The 16,954-nt window shown below is 37.1% G+C and overlaps 1 protein-coding gene across 2 annotated transcripts; it reads right to left on the bottom strand.

Annotated features, from left to right (window-relative positions):
- Nucleotides 1-1,481: 1,481 nt before the first annotated feature.
- LOC146137751 (sodium-coupled monocarboxylate transporter 1-like) lies at nucleotides 1,482-16,529 on the bottom strand. 2 transcript variants are annotated; one of them, XM_083393252.1, is made up of 14 exons: nucleotides 14,750-16,529; nucleotides 12,793-12,903; nucleotides 11,637-11,727; nucleotides 11,071-11,188; nucleotides 10,941-11,008; nucleotides 9,819-9,973; nucleotides 9,086-9,226; nucleotides 8,488-8,617; nucleotides 8,212-8,300; nucleotides 7,169-7,272; nucleotides 4,673-4,833; nucleotides 3,905-4,217; nucleotides 3,331-3,512; nucleotides 1,482-2,693 (listed from the first exon to the last, which is right to left on the bottom strand). In XM_083393252.1, the coding sequence occupies exons 1-14, from the start codon at nucleotides 14,890-14,892 to the stop codon at nucleotides 2,640-2,642; spliced, it is 1,860 nt and encodes a 619-aa protein (XP_083249378.1). In that variant the 5' UTR covers nucleotides 14,893-16,529; the 3' UTR covers nucleotides 1,482-2,639. The 2 variants fall into 2 exon arrangements, with proteins under 2 accessions (XP_083249378.1, XP_083249379.1); XM_083393253.1 differs by lacking the exon at nucleotides 14,750-16,529 and having other exon boundaries at nucleotides 12,742-12,853.
- Nucleotides 16,530-16,954: the final 425 nt, after the last annotated feature.

The raw sequence follows: 16,954 nt of genomic DNA, 5'->3' as shown, positions 1-16,954 counted from the left end.
GGTTAAAGAGGTTAAGCAATATTATTAAATAATAATACTTGAACCACCCACACCCAAACGCTAACCTGCACCCTAACCCAAATATTGTGATTTGATTTAGGAATCGTTTCAACGCTGTGGTACTAGACCAGCGTCAAAATTTGCATACTGAAAGAGCAATTTCGATCTTATTTAGTTGGGCCGTTTTTTTAAACGGTATGTAAAGAAAAATTCGGCGGCTTCATTAAATCGCAACTCTAACGACCTATTTATCTGCATCCATGGGTGCCGCCGGAAATTTCCCAGGAGTATTGAAAATAATTGTCTAAATGCGAACGTGTTAGGACACTGATAACGATTTAAACCAGTGGTTCCCAAACATTTTTGGCTCGCGGCACACTAAAAAATCTTAACTATTTCGCGGCACCCATTTAACAGAACAACAATAGAGTAATTTTACAATCTCCCTTAACACACGACGAATTATTTGTAAATGTCTCAATATGATTAATTTGTAATGGGTGGTGCGTATTGAAGTTTAAAATGCTTGCGTGTATGCCTTGATAATGCAAATAACTCTCATTTCCAAATTTCAAACAGTATCGCGGCACACTTGACAATCTCTCGCGGCACACAGTTTGGGAATCACTGATTTAAACAATGGTTTAAATTGGTGTTTGAAACCTTGCAAAGGAAATTTGTTTTCGATTTCTTAACTATACGTTTTTAACAAACCTGGATGTTGAATTTATCGTTATGACGACTCCCGCAAAAAACTCACTTGTTTATGCATAAACTATCTGTTGTTGCGATTCGCTTTTTTACGAAGTAACCATGCAAACGAATTGTCGCAATTATTGTGACCGACAATCATGTTTTGTCTGAAACGAAAAATTCTTGTGATGCAAAGTTATTGACGTTTTTCAAGAAACCTTTTAGAAGCATTTCTCGTTTAAAATAAAAAAAAGTGTGTATTATATACGTGGTTGTAGATTTTTTTATTTTTTCTTTAAACGATTTTTAACATAGAAATACAAGGGGTAATATGTAAGTAGAAATACCATGTATAGGTAGAATAGATATGCAGTATAATATACAGGTAGAGAATAACCACATATAGGTAAATATGCAAAGTATAGCACAGGTAGAAATACCGTGTAGTCTATGGGTAAAATAAAAGGAAGCACACCATTAAAACACTTTTTTAAGCGTAAAGGCATTATTAAGACTGAATTATACAGGCCTAGTGGTATTATATGACTGACAAGATAAAAAAATAAATACAATATCGCCTGAGTATAAGGTTTTCTATATAGGAATATAGCACGGACATCAGTGTGGGCCCCTCTCTTAGACAATTGAAGAGAAGACGACACAAGGCGCAAAAAAATTGTCGTATTACATGTATTTGTCTTTTAATTTTGCTGTATTACATTCCTCCCAAAATACCTTATCCTGCTTAAGAGTCCCGAGTCCGACTCTGGTCAAACGTGTGATTTCGTCGAGTCCCGACCCCGGCTCTGACTAACTCGCCTGTATTCCGCCAATTTACCTAAATACGGTGGATATTCCGCAATCCGTTCATATAGGGGTAATATCCGGCATATATGCTCATCCGCATTTACAATTTACCATATCATATTTGAAAATTTGGTACGTCGGAATCGGGACTCGGTAAGTTTTACGTAGTCTTACTCGAGTCCCGAGTCCTGTGTCCGATTCCAGCGAAACAAACCGAATGCGACTCCGACTTCATAGCCCTGGTCGCAAGGCGCACCACTGTGCCTCGGCATACCGGTTGCGGGGCTCTGGTTTAGCGCATCATTGGAAAAAACAGGTAGATTTTATGGAGAAAGCCCCGGAACCAGTATTTGTGGTGAAGGGTGGCATAAAAAGATTTAGTTGCAACCAAAGAAACTCAGAAAATGGCAAAACATAAAGAAACGGAATTGTAGAAATGAACAAGAAATATCTATTTGTAAGTCATGAAATGATAAAATCAGTGGTGAGATTCAGCCGGTTCGCACTGGTTCTATAGAACTTTATGAGATCGGCGAACCTGTTAGCATTACTGGTTATTGTCAATGGATTTTTGCATCTTATCTTATACACCGATTTTGAAGCTCCAAGTAGTTCACGTGCTGTTTTTGAAACTGTGCAATGGTCAAGTTAACATAGCGTTAATTTTTTTAATTGTAACAGTTTTACTTTTTTGCGTCATAAGTTCTAATCATGAGAAGACTGCTTTTTAGTGTCGCTGTTAGCAGTGATGGGATTCAGTCGGTTCCAACCTTTTGCTGGAACCTGGGGTTGCATCCTGTTATTGCAACTACTTTTAATTATTTGCCGAAAAATATGACTTTTTGTAACAGAACCGGCTGAAAAATATGACTTTTGTGATAGAACTGGCTGACAAAAAATTGAATCCCACCACTGGCTAAAATGTATAGTTGGACTCCTCTGGTCAAGTGGACCATTGATGGTTTCACAAATGCAAACGTGATACATTTCGCCTATGTGCTTCGTCAAGACAAATAAAATATAAAATACGAAGGGGAAGAACGTAAAATTGTGGCAAAACTGTTGGATATTTAGTTCGCAGTCGCATTTTATACACACATTTAACAAAGATAAGTTTGATAAAATTAAAGACAACACCTTCACAACATCTCGGACTTTTCAGAAAGGTTCGTTCGAGTGGCGCCGTTTTTTATCTGCACAAAATATACATGAAATTATTATCAACTCCTTATTTTGAATGACGAGGAATACATTTTTCTTTAACAAATAATAATAAACATTTCGCTTCTGGAAAAAGGTTTACTTTAGGGATTTACACATTAGGATTTGTTGTTCATTAAATGAAAAACTGATAAGGGTCATTACGACTATCTTAAAGGTCGAATCTTGCTTTTTAGGGGCCCCAAGACTTCGATGCCTTATGTATGTCATTCAAAATATAAACATAATAAACCACATAAGATATAATCAATCGAAAATATAGAGAGGTTTAAGGTGATAAAAATTCATTTAACCGGGCCACTGTTTAGGCCTGAGTAGTCTGACCAACTCGAATTATTTCATTAAACACTGAGGCACAATTGAAAATTTGACTACGAAGATTTCTGTGGTGCCCCCCTCCCTTGGTGCCCTATAAACACTTGCTTAATTTGCTTTTCAATCCAGCCCTGAAAATAATAATGCGTCGACATTTTTTTATGTCTGCCAAATTGCAGTCGTACGTCGTTGCTGCAAACTCAGTTTTGGAGTATAATTGCTGTGCTGAAGGTTTTAGTAAGACGTAAACTCAATCTACTAATAAAAAACTGTGTTCATATGTCGCTTGCTTACCAGAGGATCGGCGTGTTCTTTGTGCGGGTTGTTGAAATCCGAGGCTTCTTCCACATTTTTTGCTTCTTCAGCCCCGCATCTGCAAAAGTCTTTCGCCTTTTGAGGCAAGCAGCGGAAAATCGGGTGATCGCAAATGCGATAGAGCAAGTGGGGATCCACGTTTTTGCGGCCTTTGTAGCCACCTAAATGTGCGTGTTTAAGTTGACCGTTTTAACGCGTGGTTTCATTAATTATTTTATGATTTAAACAAAATTTTACAAGCAACTAGCAAGTACGATGAAGGATAGAGGTAAAACTATATTGACTATTAGTCATAAATCTATAGGTTTGCTTTGAAATATAACGTTGGCGTGATGTCACTTCATTTGTTCTTACATGGCAGACATAGTTAAATGTTTTCTAAATGATAAGCTTCAATTTTTTTTAAGTTTAAGAATGCTGTTTGAACGTTTACAAAAATGGAATATTTCTGTTTATTTTATTTTTAGCATAAAACGTTCCCAGCAGAAAAATAGTAAATTGCTGTTTAATGTTTAGTACTCCGATATTATTCACTGGCGGTTCAACATTGTACCTGTAGCAAAGCTGACAGTCAGCCCCACCACCATCGTGAAAAGAAAGCCAAACGCGCTGTAGTAAACATACGACATCGCGTACAGCTGGGCGATGGCGGGCGGTGCCTCCTGCGGCGACGTCACCAGAGATGACGTCACGTCCTCGAAGGGTGACGTCACTGTCGTCATGGGCGCGACGCTGGTGAGATTGGTGCAGGCGGCGGTGCTGTAGGACAGCTGTCGGGCGAAATGAGGCGGCGGTGGGTAGATTTTGGAACCGACAAAGATCCACGTGGACGAAGCTACACCGACTAGAAGGCCGCTAAGGGCGCCCTGGAGGAGGTATGCAAAATTTTAATGTTTTTTACACTATATTTTTTGCTAGTAACATGGTATCGTATTGTTTATGTTAATGTTGGGAATTAACGAGAGTTTTAAGTTCTCTAAACAGACAAAATGCTGGAAAACGAAGTTCCATTCTATATATTTTTATTTAGTCTTTCTGTGAAGCCTTTTGGGACTTCACGTTTTAATTTTGTTGGTCATATAGTGTTTTTTAAGGTTTATCACAATAACTTGTCTCACGCAATCGAACATTCCATTTTTTATTGTATAAAGTGTAAGTAACGTGTAAGCTTAGTTTTGTTGCAAGATTGACAAACACAATTAAAAACGTATATAATCTTTTATAAAAGCTGCTTCAACAAGTTATCAGCAATAATCGGTATCTACTTTTGAGGTTATATACAGCATAACAGAATAAAATAAGGTACAATCATTCTACTTACGGCCGAATTGGCGCATGGAAAAATCATTCCAAGGGTGAAAAGACCCACAATGGGTCCACCAACGATCCCCATAAGGCTTATGGCTGCCTGAAGAATAGCCCCCAGCTTTGAAGTGAGGTAGGCAAATAAAATGCTCAGCAAACCGTAAACCACTACCAAGCCTGGAATTAAACGTTATTTATGCTGGGAGAGAAGTTTTGTTGAGACAATGGAACAATTCTAATAAGCGAGTGGAATTAAAGCTACATCATCTTTGTGTCGAAATGTCGTTGAACACTTAAAAAAAACAACAAGCAAAAAAGTAGTAAACTATGTCACACAACATTTTATAGGAAATAATGTATATGTCTTAAACATATTAAACAGATACTAAAGCAAGCTATCAAAACAAAAAAGTTTTGCAACTCGAAACCGCATTTCACATTTACAAACAAATGCCGATAAAGGTTGTTTATGTAAATCCTAAGAGTTTTGTTTTGTCCTTAAATAAAATTTAGTTGTCCAGCCAAAATCTTTCGAGAACCTCGTGCACACGATACTTTAATTACAATACCGTAGAATAGTAAGTGAGTTTATGCAGTGCATTCAGTATTTAACTTTTGCCTAAAACAACACTGGAAAGAGATACGGTCACGGTCATGGCCAATAAAGTTGTCAGGCGATGCTTCCTGTGGCTATAGGTCGCCACAAAAAAGCAAGTCACGCATAATCGTTTGACACACAGGAGTCGATAGGACTATAGGGACGATTAGTAACGGCACTCAACCGACAACGGGACAGATTACGTGACGATACGATCTTTCGTCAGATTTTCGCTCAACCCACGCAAACCGCAAGACTTAGCAGGCACTTTTCTTTGGTTTTTCGGTAAACAACGAACTCAAACACTTTCGCTCATTCCAAATTGGTTCTATACAAACTGATCTTTTAATGCAGGGGTGGCTAACTCAAACATACCGGCGTGCCCACTTTTATCTTATAACTTCTTCCCGCGCCAAAGTTTAGTAACTAATTTCGAATTTTGAAAGCGCATTTTTACAAGTAATAAAAATATTTTTTTGTACATGAAAAAACATTTCTCTATTTAATAAAGCAAACCATTCATATTTGACCAAAAGCTTGTATAGGCTAAAATTAAGGGAGTGCTAGCCTCCACTACAGTATAATGTTATGATATCAGAAGTAATTTTTAGTCGTCGTTATTGTAGCAGTTGTTTAATATTGTGAAACGATGGCAATTGGCTGTATAACAGATTTGGCAAATTGTTGTCAATTCACTGAATAACAAATTAGGTATTTTGGGGGGCTTGCGCGCCATTTTTTATTATGTTGGACACACCTGTTTTAATGGATGTCTGGCATTTCGTTAAACGTCTTAGATCTAGTGATTTCTATTGTTGAAGCTTGTGAAAGGTATCGGGTTTACTGGTCGAATCGCTATACATTTGGCAAGAAACATCGTGTATCGCCATCAGGGCCGGATCTAGGCCTATAGGGGCACGAAGTAATGGCCTCCCTAAAACTGTTTTTCGAACAGTTTTATCTACTGCGCAATTTTTTGCAATACATTAACTTTCTTGTGATATGTCTTAGCCTTAAAAAAACATTTTTAACCTTAAAGACTGGCATTCTACGTACCATATATCCTAAAATGTTAGTTTATCTAAACGGTATGTAGAAATTTTCTGTACTGTACGCGAATTATTTCTGTATTTTGAATAAAGAAAACGCAGATTTAGATAAAATTGTTTACTTAATGCCCTTTTTCTGTGTCACTATATAAAATAACCATGTGATTCTCTCCAAAATAAAAATTTTCGCCTAAGTTTTCAAGAAAAGGGATTGATTTGTGCTTGTGCGGATCGGTAACATCTTTGTATTGTAAAATTGTATGGTGTTATTAAGTTTACTTTTTTATGACGGCACGCTCTGACGTAAACTTGTGACGCCTTATTTCATGCTGCTAAATAGCCGTGAACACTGTTAAATTTTTTTTATAGAATTCTTACCTGCAAGAAGAACCCGTTTAGTTTTACCCAAAAATTGAACAATAAAAAAACCTACAATGAATGGTTGACCAAAACGCAAATATAGCGTTATAATTTGCATTTAACCTCAATCAGAGAGCTAAACAATTGCAAATCTGGTAGTACAATTTGGCTAGCGTACGGTCAAATTTACCACGCCATGCAATTTAGTATAAGAATTACGCCATAAAAAATTATTAATCGTTTGGAATAACTAAACCCACAGTTACAAAAACACGCCAGGTGAACAGAAAATTGTTGAAAAAAAAATCTTTGTAAATGGCCGTATTTATCTAATTCTAAACAGGGTAATCAATCAGGTGGCACTTTGTAAAGATAAATTGTATTGAATTCTCTACAAGCTTTCGCACAACCTTGTTTCATCAGGTCAAAGTAGAAATGCCCTGTACAGTGCCACCTGAATATCTTGTTTAAACAAGAATCAAATGCAGAAAGTTTGCAGCATTACCCCTTGAAAGCCAGAAGTACTTTTCTTCGTCCCAATCGAAACAGGGTCGCAGGAAATCCTGGACGGTCACGCTTGAAAGGGCAGTGATTCCCGTCGACACAGAACTGCGCAAAATTCAAATGACGTCACTTTTAATTTCCTGGCAAAATGTCGGTAAGCTCGTTCAAAACGGTCGGGGAAAATGGAAAACAACGCAGAGCATTGTCTTTTATGTCGGCCTAATGGCGGCCAGGATTAAATCGTGATTGAGGACTGACAGATTCCAGGAAAAAATCACTTGACAGAATAAAAAAGGTTTCTTAATTTCATGGTCGAACTGACGTCAAATTTTTTGCATTTTTTTTTCAAAATTCAAATTAAACGTGTGCTTTGTAGTTCCGGCAGCAAGGTGATAAGCGTGATCGACTGAGAGTATATTTACCAAAAAAACACTCGTAACATGCAAGAAAAACAGATAACTTTGTCTGCGCTGACCCAAAACCACATTGCAACATCATTGTAGTTCCTAACGGTTACTTGGGGTTTTTCGTTCTTATTGTAGTTTGTGCCGCATTTACCCGTACCCGTTTGAGTCCTATAGTTAATGGTGCGTGTTCTACTCATATAGCTGCGTTTGTTTTGCGCAGACATACTCCCGAAGAGATCATTTCAACATATAGTGCCTTTTCGCCTTAGCCCTTAGGCCAAATCTGATGACGATTGAAGCTTTGTTTTCCAGTAGATTGCTAGTTATCTATTTATGACATTCCGAAACTCGTATTTTATTTTGATAGCCCGATATTGTTGCAAATAAGGATTTCCGATTCCGATACAAATAATGTCATTTCTGTAAATAAATAAACGCAGATTAAATCAAATAAAAATATTAAAAAAATTACCCTGTTAAGGGAAAACGCTCAGTTAGATCACAAGGCATGGATAATATGCCTAAATTAATTTTGTATCGCACCAGACCCGATACCACCAGTTTGCATCTGGTATCGACAGCTATGAAATACCTCAGACACACATTTATATTTCTAAAATTTCTGTATAATTTGCACCTTAGGCTTCCTGAATAGACGCTTGATAGGAATAGACCAGGGACTCCTGGGTTGTTTCTAAAGATGTCCAGCGTCATGTAGGCTATTAGCTAAAAGAATAAATATCAGGTCAACTATACTGATATGACAAGAATTTCACTGCACAACAAACACATTGGCTTGAATAACGGAAAATACTATAGACATAGAGCTATGCGAACAAACACGTCCCTGCTTTTTTGTAGTTTCGAAAAACACTGGTACAAAAGACCGGGGATTACTGCAAAGTAAACTTACTTGATCGTAGTTCTTGACCAGTTTTATCGATACCGGGTCGCACCCTGTGTAGTAGGCGTACATGGTTAGTCCGCACAGAACTGCAAGCCCATTAAGGATAAGCAGACCAACCCAATTCAAGTATATGGACCTGTCGAAAAAAATTATTAAAAACAGATATTAGTGAATTTCTTCAAAAATGAGTGAATTTCTTCATGTTACAGAAGCTTTAAGGGGCGAAGTGAATCATTTGATTAACTAAGGATTTTCATGGGAGAGAACTATAGCCTGCGGAGAGTCTCGAACTTTTACCCTCGGCACTAGCGGGACAGTTGCTTTACAAAATTAGCTCCACAGGCACAGAGAGGAGCAAGTTAATAAGCAACCATGACACCATTTTTTGTAAGTTTTTTAATACACTGAACTTTATATTGACAAGAATCTATAGAACTGTACCAAGTCACTAAAATGTTATACACATAAGTGTACATAACAACTGCGATCTAGCCCTTCAGCAAAGAGTTTAGATCTCTTTAAATTAGTTCATAAAAAAGCAATGTTGGCATTGGTATAACATACTAAACCAAACACGGATTCAATATAAGGTTAATTTACTTACAGTTTGGCGTCCCTCAATGTTCTACACGAAAGGTATCTTTGCACCTGGGCTTGATTGACAGCCCAAAGGTAGAGGGAAATGAACACTGCCCCAACGTTGATTGTCCAAAAAGAATGTCGAATCCTAGGGTCGGTTTCGAATCTTCAAAGATTGAAAACGGAACGGTTTTACTCACAACGGGCTGCAATATATTTTACCTTTTAGGTAATGTCAACTGCAGTTGACTTTCTCCATTTTTTTATAATTCCTGGCGTATTTTTTGACAAGTGAAATTGTTTACTTTGGTTCAACTGGAGTGATGATTAATAATAAGTTAGGAATACAATAACTCATACACAAACATTACGATTTTGCTTTCAACAGAAGATAAAAGTTACATTACGGGCCCATAGAAATAAGAAGCCATTTTATAAACGCCATATTTAACAGGGCATTAACCCTTTCTACAATTTGACCTGCTATTGAATCTTTCACTGGCTCTTAATACATATACACAGCTTGATTAAGTATAGCCTTTATAAAATGGCTTCTTATTTCTATGGGCCCGTAATATTACCTTTATCTTTTGTTGAGAGCAAAATCATGAAATTAAATGATAAAAAAACGCTACAAGTGGATCATTCTTTTAAACCTGCTCATTCTAAACTTCTGCTCAACCCAAAATTCTAATCAGTTTTCTACAGCCTTTAAATAAGAGTCAATGACACGCTTAAACTGCTACTTTTCTCCTTACATCCAAAAAGCGAGTCTTCCTCCTTCGGCGCTCTTTTGCCAAACGTTTCCGAATCCTCCAAGGAGACTGCATCCTTTGATTAAAATCGAGAGGAAGCCCATCACCATGAAGATGCACTGAATCGCATCCGTCCAAACTACAGCCTTAAGTCCTCCCTTTAACGGAAAACAATTTTTTACCATGTCGGTTGAAGGATGTCATAGAAACAAACGGCCGGTAAAAGGAAATCAAGTTTTTAAGCGTAACTCTAAACTCGATTTAGACAAGGATTTGACTAGTTAGGACAAAGTTTGTTTGCCGGAAAGGTATAGCCAGTAAAAGGAGTGTGTAAAAATTCGGAGATATTACTCTATAAACATCTCGGCGCGCTCAGTTCGCTCAGGTGACAAATTGCGAGTGGTCACAAAAGAAGTAGTTGAGGAGAGGTTTCTGACGATCAGAAAGAAACAACACATAGCGGTTGTTATGCACCTTGTCGTAAAAACAAAATTTGAGATGTTTGAGTGTTATTTTCGATTCACTTTTTCTTAATGAAAAGCGGCATAATTTGTCCAGGCAAACCCTAGTATGAGCTCGTCATTGTATGTTGTAAATCCGTAGTTACATCTAAGTTCCAATAACTTACTTCCAACCAGTATTTTAAACAAGTACTTTCAAAATGTATTTTAAACAAGTCACTTCATTTAAGTTATTTGCAAAATAATTTAAGCCACAGTCAAGTCAATTTTACTCAATAGCAAGAATCCCAGTCCAACTCATTAGTTACGCAAGTCAATTTTAAGTCGCATCATTTTCTTTAAACATAACACAAAACTTTTAAGATGTTGAGCATCTTCCATTCTGATCAATATTTCGCAGAGCAAACACAAAAACCGAAATAAATAGAACGTGAACACTCATTACATTTAATATTGTATAAAAAAAACAATTTTACAGAAAAGCATTCAATTAAAACACCTCAGTCTTGTGTTAATGTCTGAATTACAATAAGTAAAGTTAAGTCATTTTACCCAAATAAATTAAGTCAAGTAAATCCATTTGAAAATAGTAAATATAAGTGCACTTAAGTCAAGTCATTAACCTAAGTCATTGCTAGACCGCTCTCAAGAGACAAATACTTACCAAAGTGCTGTACAAGATGCAGATCAGTCCCGTTGCGATTACTGAACCCCACAGGTTCAAACCGGTCACTGCAGCAAAAATAGAAAATCAGTAAAACACTTTAGTACGAAAAGAAATGGTTACACCTTGCCTTGATTCAAAGCTAAAGCAGGGGCGTAAACGACGATGCCGATGTAAAGAATGGTTTGAATCATGTAGATGAGGGTTGCCGCTAAACGAACCGCTCGGTTGAAGCGGTATTCCAGATACTGTGTGACAAAAAATGGTTGACGTTTTCTGGGATTTAAAATGGTTTTGTACGTTCAGTGAAAACAGAGCATTATTAGTTTTAATTTTTGGAGAATGTCATCTATTTTCGGGGACACCGCAAAAGTGAAAACTACACTGAGAGTAAGGTTTTTTAGGCCCTATTTCAGACATCTAAATTGGTAAACGTTTTTTGCAATATAGAGCCGTTTAAGAGTATTTTAGCAATTTAATAATTTAAATAGGTTTTATTGTCACCGCTTGAATTACGCTCATGTCGGCCATACTTCATAAGGGTGGGATTTCAGTATGACATGCCCCTGTTAATTAGCATTCAAATATAACAAAACCTTTTGTCAAACATAACTGCGATTTATAATTAAAGCACAACACCGCGTTGGAGTAACTTACCAAATGACAAAAAATAATTTTCGGATTATAAAGACTCACCTCGTATACGCTGGACAAGCCCATGTTGTAAAACGTTGGAATGAACACTTCTGCAGTTATGATGGTGACGGTTAGAAATGCGAGAATATACCTGCAAAGCAAACCGGTTCAAATTTTAACAGTATTAACCAGCTTAGATTTGTGTATGCGGACTTCAGACTGCGTTGATACCGTATGTATAGCACATGGTTAGGCTAAGTGGTGAAAGTCAGCTGAAACGGTCTGGAACGGCGTTCAGGTAAATTAATATTTATAAATACGCCGTACAGGAAAAATTGTTATATTGTTTCCAAGGTCATGTCCCTATTCAACCGGGCTATCCCACATATTTTTTTGATGTATTTAAAAGAAGATTCCAGTTGCATTATTGTGCACAACATCGTAAGACAACCTTATATTTCCCGAGGGTACTTGTTTCAGACGTCTCGCTATGACATAATTTTTGACGTAATCTTTGACGTAATATGACACAATTTTTGACGTAATCTCTTAAAATAATGGCGCCCTGATAACAAAATTGTTTGTATTTCCGTTTATTTAAACGGTTAGCCATTTAGTAAAACATCCTTTAAAGCAGTGGTTCTCAACGGGGTGCAGCGGCACGCTAGGGTGCCATTTCTAATGCTCAAGGGTGCGGAGAGATATTTGAGAATCTTTAAGAGTCTGATTTTTGCTCAACTCTTAAAACTTTTTTGTCAAGATTAGAGAGGAATAAATCCAATTGCAACTTCCTATGTTGTGTAGAGTTAATGTATTTTGTTCCAGTTACGCTTATTATTGTGACTTTAAATTACCTACAAAAATCTTGTAGGGGTGCCGCAATCTATTTGTTAATTCTGAGGGGTGCCGCTAGCCATAAAAGGTGAGAAACACTGCTTTAAAGTAAGGCGCTTAAGCCCTGGCTGAAAGTGAGTACGTAGACATTGTTCACATTTGGATGCTCTACAAGCCAGTGGTTTTTGACCTTTTATAGTGTCACCCCTGTGGAAAATTCAATTGACTATAATTACGCCTTACTGTTAAAACTGTTAAAACTTACAATACACTTAATTGCCCTGAAAATTTGTAATTAAATACATCTAAAAATGTCAAACATACCCCTTACCCAGTTTAAGAACCACTGTTTTGAGCGATATTTGCAAGGAAAAATTCTCACCAAGCGTAGGCTACCCCGAACCGGTAGACCTCAGCAGGTGTTCCCAATATAAGCACAGCTGACATGAAGGAGACGGATAGGGAGAGCGCCACGGGATATGGACTCATCGTTCTGCACAGAAAAGAACATCATGGATATTGCCATAGGTTTTGGTATACAGGGAATCTGGGATCACTAAGTGAAGGTACGAGGTTGAATTCAGAAACGCGAAAATCTGGGTATAGTATAAAGTTATTTGATATAAAAAAAATAAAACTTGAATATGTTTAAAAAAAGAAATAACTATAGACAACTGTAACAAAAAATCGTTCGCGTCAATGATAAAATACAAGTCGAGATTTAAGCATTTGATACAATCTACAACTAAGTTAGATTGTTTCTTTTAAATGGCATTTGACACAAACCCTGTTGTTCGAAATGTGACTTTCGTAAATATTTTAGGTAAAAATAAAATTGCATAACCACGTAGCAAAGAAAGTTTAATGGGGCATCATGTTAACAACAAGTTTTTTTTAAGTGAAGTCCAAGACAAAGTAATCCAAAGTTTCTCGTTTCAGTTGTGTCCGAGTAAATTTTGAAGGTTGTGAGTTTTCTGCAAAACATCTCGTGGTTTGATGCACAAAAGATGTCTGGCTGGTTCATCAGCGTATTCAGAAGAAAGCCAGGGTGCACTAAAATTCTCCAAATGCAGCTAGCGTCACATTTTAACAAGGGGGGCTTTCTACGGGTCAAAAAACTATTTACTCGAACGTGATTATCGGCAAACAGTTTCGGGCCCAAAAGGCCGGGGATGTTGGGTTCTTAATTGTTTTTACGGTCGCTGCTGTTTACTTTGTTGGCGGCAACTTTCAAGTAGCCCCGTAAGCTAATCGGTATCTTGCTGACGCACGCCTTACCAAGCAAAACCCAAGTGTATACACGGGTCTACAAATCTTTGCCGCTGTTTACGGATTTGCCCCTTCGTGATGTGACGTAAATAAAGGAAATACGTCAAGGCGAGTGAAGTGATTTGAATTGATGCCGCGGTTGTCATGATATGGGCAACACGTCGTGGAACTTTTTTTCTATGATCAGTTGCTGTTTGTACATATTAATAAGCGAGGTTAATTTAAGGCCCTAACCTTGGATAGATCTGTTGGGTTTAAATTGACAAAAATCAGTTACGGATGGCCTTGATCCTTAGCGCTTTTCGCCACTTTTAAAGTGTCGTTGATTTTGTCGCATTTTAATGATAAGGTCAATATTACGCTGGTCATATCAGACAAATCGATAGGTCGCTTTTCCTACGTGGCTGACAAATCCCGCAAAATCTAGGATTCGATTAAATTCCTAAAATTAAATAAGCGCATGGACCTTTAAAAGTGAACTTGACCCCAGTGTATTGAAATATGGCAAAATACTGAGATATCTCATGTCGTTCTGATCTTAATCTTGTTGTTTTAAAATTTGGTTATATTTTAGCCACTGTAGGGTCTTGTCCCCTAGTTTTTGCAGCCCTGCTTTTAAAGGATTGGCAAACAAAACTGTATTGGTACAGCTCTTAAATTGGACATACATATATTTACATGGATAACAGCGATAAAAGTTTCCGTAAAACTTCTGAAACAGGGGCTCTTAAACTAGGATCAATAGATCATCATTTGGGGGTTCGTGAAAATATTTAGAGGTCCATGAAGGTCAAATTTAAATATTAGTGGATGTTTAAGAAGGAATCAATTTTTTAAAGAAAATAATTTAATTAAAAACAAAGTTTCATCACTGAATGTATTTTAACTCCGTTTTATCGACATCATCACCATATTTCTAAAAGTCTATTTGTATTCTGATTTAAATTTATGAAAAAATCAGCATATTTTTGAAGTCTCCTTGATTGTGACGTCAAATTATGACGTCATTTTTGAAAAAAAAAAAAAAACCTGTAAAGCAATGCAGTTACGACTGTCGAGGTATTCCTTACCTTCCGGCCAGCAGATATTGGTCGGTGTTTTTCTGCTTTCGGTCTTTGATGGCGAAAAATAATCCGATTGCGGTGGAAAAGGCCAGCATCAGGCCGAAAATCACGTAGTCGGCGGCACCGAAACTGCGCTGGACGGAAACCATTCTGATCGCCGAGAAAGTTCAATCAAAACTTAGGAAAACCTTTTTGGAATTTGACAAACGAACAGCAGTAAGACTTAGGTCAGTAATTCTCAAACTTTTTCGCTGCGAGCCAAAAACGAAAGCGTAACTACAACAGCGAAGCTTTGGCGACCCAAATGTCTCTGCTGAAAATTTAGATAAATCTTTCTCAAAATCAATATTAAAAACCCAAACATATATAAATATTTTAGTCGGCGACCAACCAAATCAAACGGAGACCCCGAACCATAGGTTAAGAAACACTGGGTTAAGCTAATGAGATGTGTACCTGCGGTTAGAGTAAACGTTTTTCACCCGACAACCACAGCCTACCTCGTTTGTTTTAAACCATGTTTTGCCGGCTTTACCGAAACAGGCAAGACAAATGATAACTGGGGTCATTGCACGAGTATTTTTAGTTGCAAGAAATTGTTTTAAGATGGAAACGCTGCTGCGACTGCAACGTTGAACTTTGATAAATGGTGTGAGTGTCAAAACAATATTTCGTGCCAAGCACGCTTGTGAGCTGCCTTTTCGGACTCCTGCAATCTATTGCGTCGCTGGCAGAGATATCGAGTTACCAACGTTTCCAGCACTTGGACCGCCACAATTTGTCGGCCTTAATCAGCTTGTGGTTCGTGTGAAAAAGTTCTTTAGTTATTCGCAAACAGAGCTAAAAGCTATGGCCTGAAGTATTTGGCAGGCTTCGGAAAAGCGGTTTGAACTTTATTTAAAAAAGAAGAACTGCGTTACGGCATTTACAACGATCACAAACAAGAAGTTAGCCTATATGCCCACTTGATTTTCATGACATATCAATTTCTTTTAAAAGCCTAAAACTTCATTTTCACACTTAACCCGAACGCCCCTTCTATAGAAATCTAAAGTTTGATTATATGGACTAATTGATAACATTTTATGCATAATTTCGTGCGGCTAATTCTTTGTAGTGTTACAAACACTTTTGGCCTGTTATATAAGGCAAATTAACCTGTATTTTTCATAATTGGCGTTAAACCACATAGCAGAGGGTATGTAAAGCTGTAAAACGCGTTCATAGTTTTACATTATGTGGTGGCGACCCCTTTAAACCCAAATGTTCAGGTTTCACAACTTTGCAGAATATACCCACTTTTTTACACTTTTAAACGCCGCCAGGTTATTAACCTTTCGCGGGTTCATTTTGTACTTTTCCCCTTGACATTTCACGAAAGAAAAAACACACTGGATCCGTAAAATCGGACAAAGGGACATCTTGAATAACAAATTTAGGCCTGCTTAGAACGTGCCTCACACAAAATGTATTTTAGAACTGATTTTGTTAAAATTTAATTCATGCAACTTTAAACATGGTTTATTATAAAAAGTTTTAGCGTTTTTGCCCAAAAAAATTAAATAAGGTTTCGGGTTAACCTATATCATTTGTACATCTAAAAGCCCTTAGAAATTGTCACCACAATCGTGATGCAATACGATTTTATACGACATTTAATAATAGCATCAATTCGCTCGAGTAAAATCATTTCTTGATGTTGTAATACCAGCCAATAAAATCTACAATGGCCAATTGTTTATCTTAACATGTTTCCCAAAAGAAAGAGTTTCGTTTTTTAGGAACGCTTTTTAATATACAGATTGCATTTAAAAAAGTTGCCCGCCGTTGAAATTTGAAAGCGATTGAATTAGTGTTTCTTAAACCTAAGGGTCGTGACCCAAAATAACACTTAAGAAAATGTGCAAGCAATACTAAGACATGGGTCATATTAACCAAATTTAAATCAAATTTAGGCTAATATATGTTGTTTTGTTTGATTATAAATAGTTCAATGAAAAGAATTAAGTAGTCAAAGATTCGCTGTTATACTAAAGCTTGGTATTTGGGTCTTTGTGGAACAGTGGATTACATGATCAATAGAGTAAATTGATGAAGCGGTTGTCTAACGTAACTTATACTGCGTAACCTGCACAGGATATTAGCCACATACATCCGCGAAGTGTTGACGTTGTCATTCGCGTTGCTGCTAGCGAAATTTTATCAGTGCAA

Source organism: Ascidiella aspersa, chromosome 7 (assembly GCF_963924565.1).
Source record: "Ascidiella aspersa chromosome 7, kaAscAspe10.2, whole genome shotgun sequence".
NCBI classification, from domain to species: Eukaryota; Metazoa; Chordata; class Ascidiacea; order Phlebobranchia; family Ascidiidae; genus Ascidiella; species Ascidiella aspersa.
The sequence above is the reverse complement of the archived record's forward strand: the minus strand, read 5'-3'. Positions and strand labels throughout refer to the sequence as shown.

What these genes read in the sequence shown, in the direction of transcription:
- LOC146137751 (XM_083393252.1), bottom strand. Translation starts at nt 14,892, where the DNA reads ATGGTTTCCGTCCAGCGCAGTTTCGGTGCCGCCGACTACGTGATTTTC. An exon ending in TTCGGGGTAGCCTACGCTTG is followed by an intron (nt 11,728 to 12,792) that starts GTGAGAATTTTT and finishes TTTGCTTTGCAG; the next exon opens with GTATATTCTCGCATTTCTAA. An exon ending in ACATTGAGGGACGCCAAACT is followed by an intron (nt 8,618 to 9,085) that starts GTAAGTAAATTA and finishes TTTTTTCGACAG; the next exon opens with GTCCATATACTTGAATTGGG.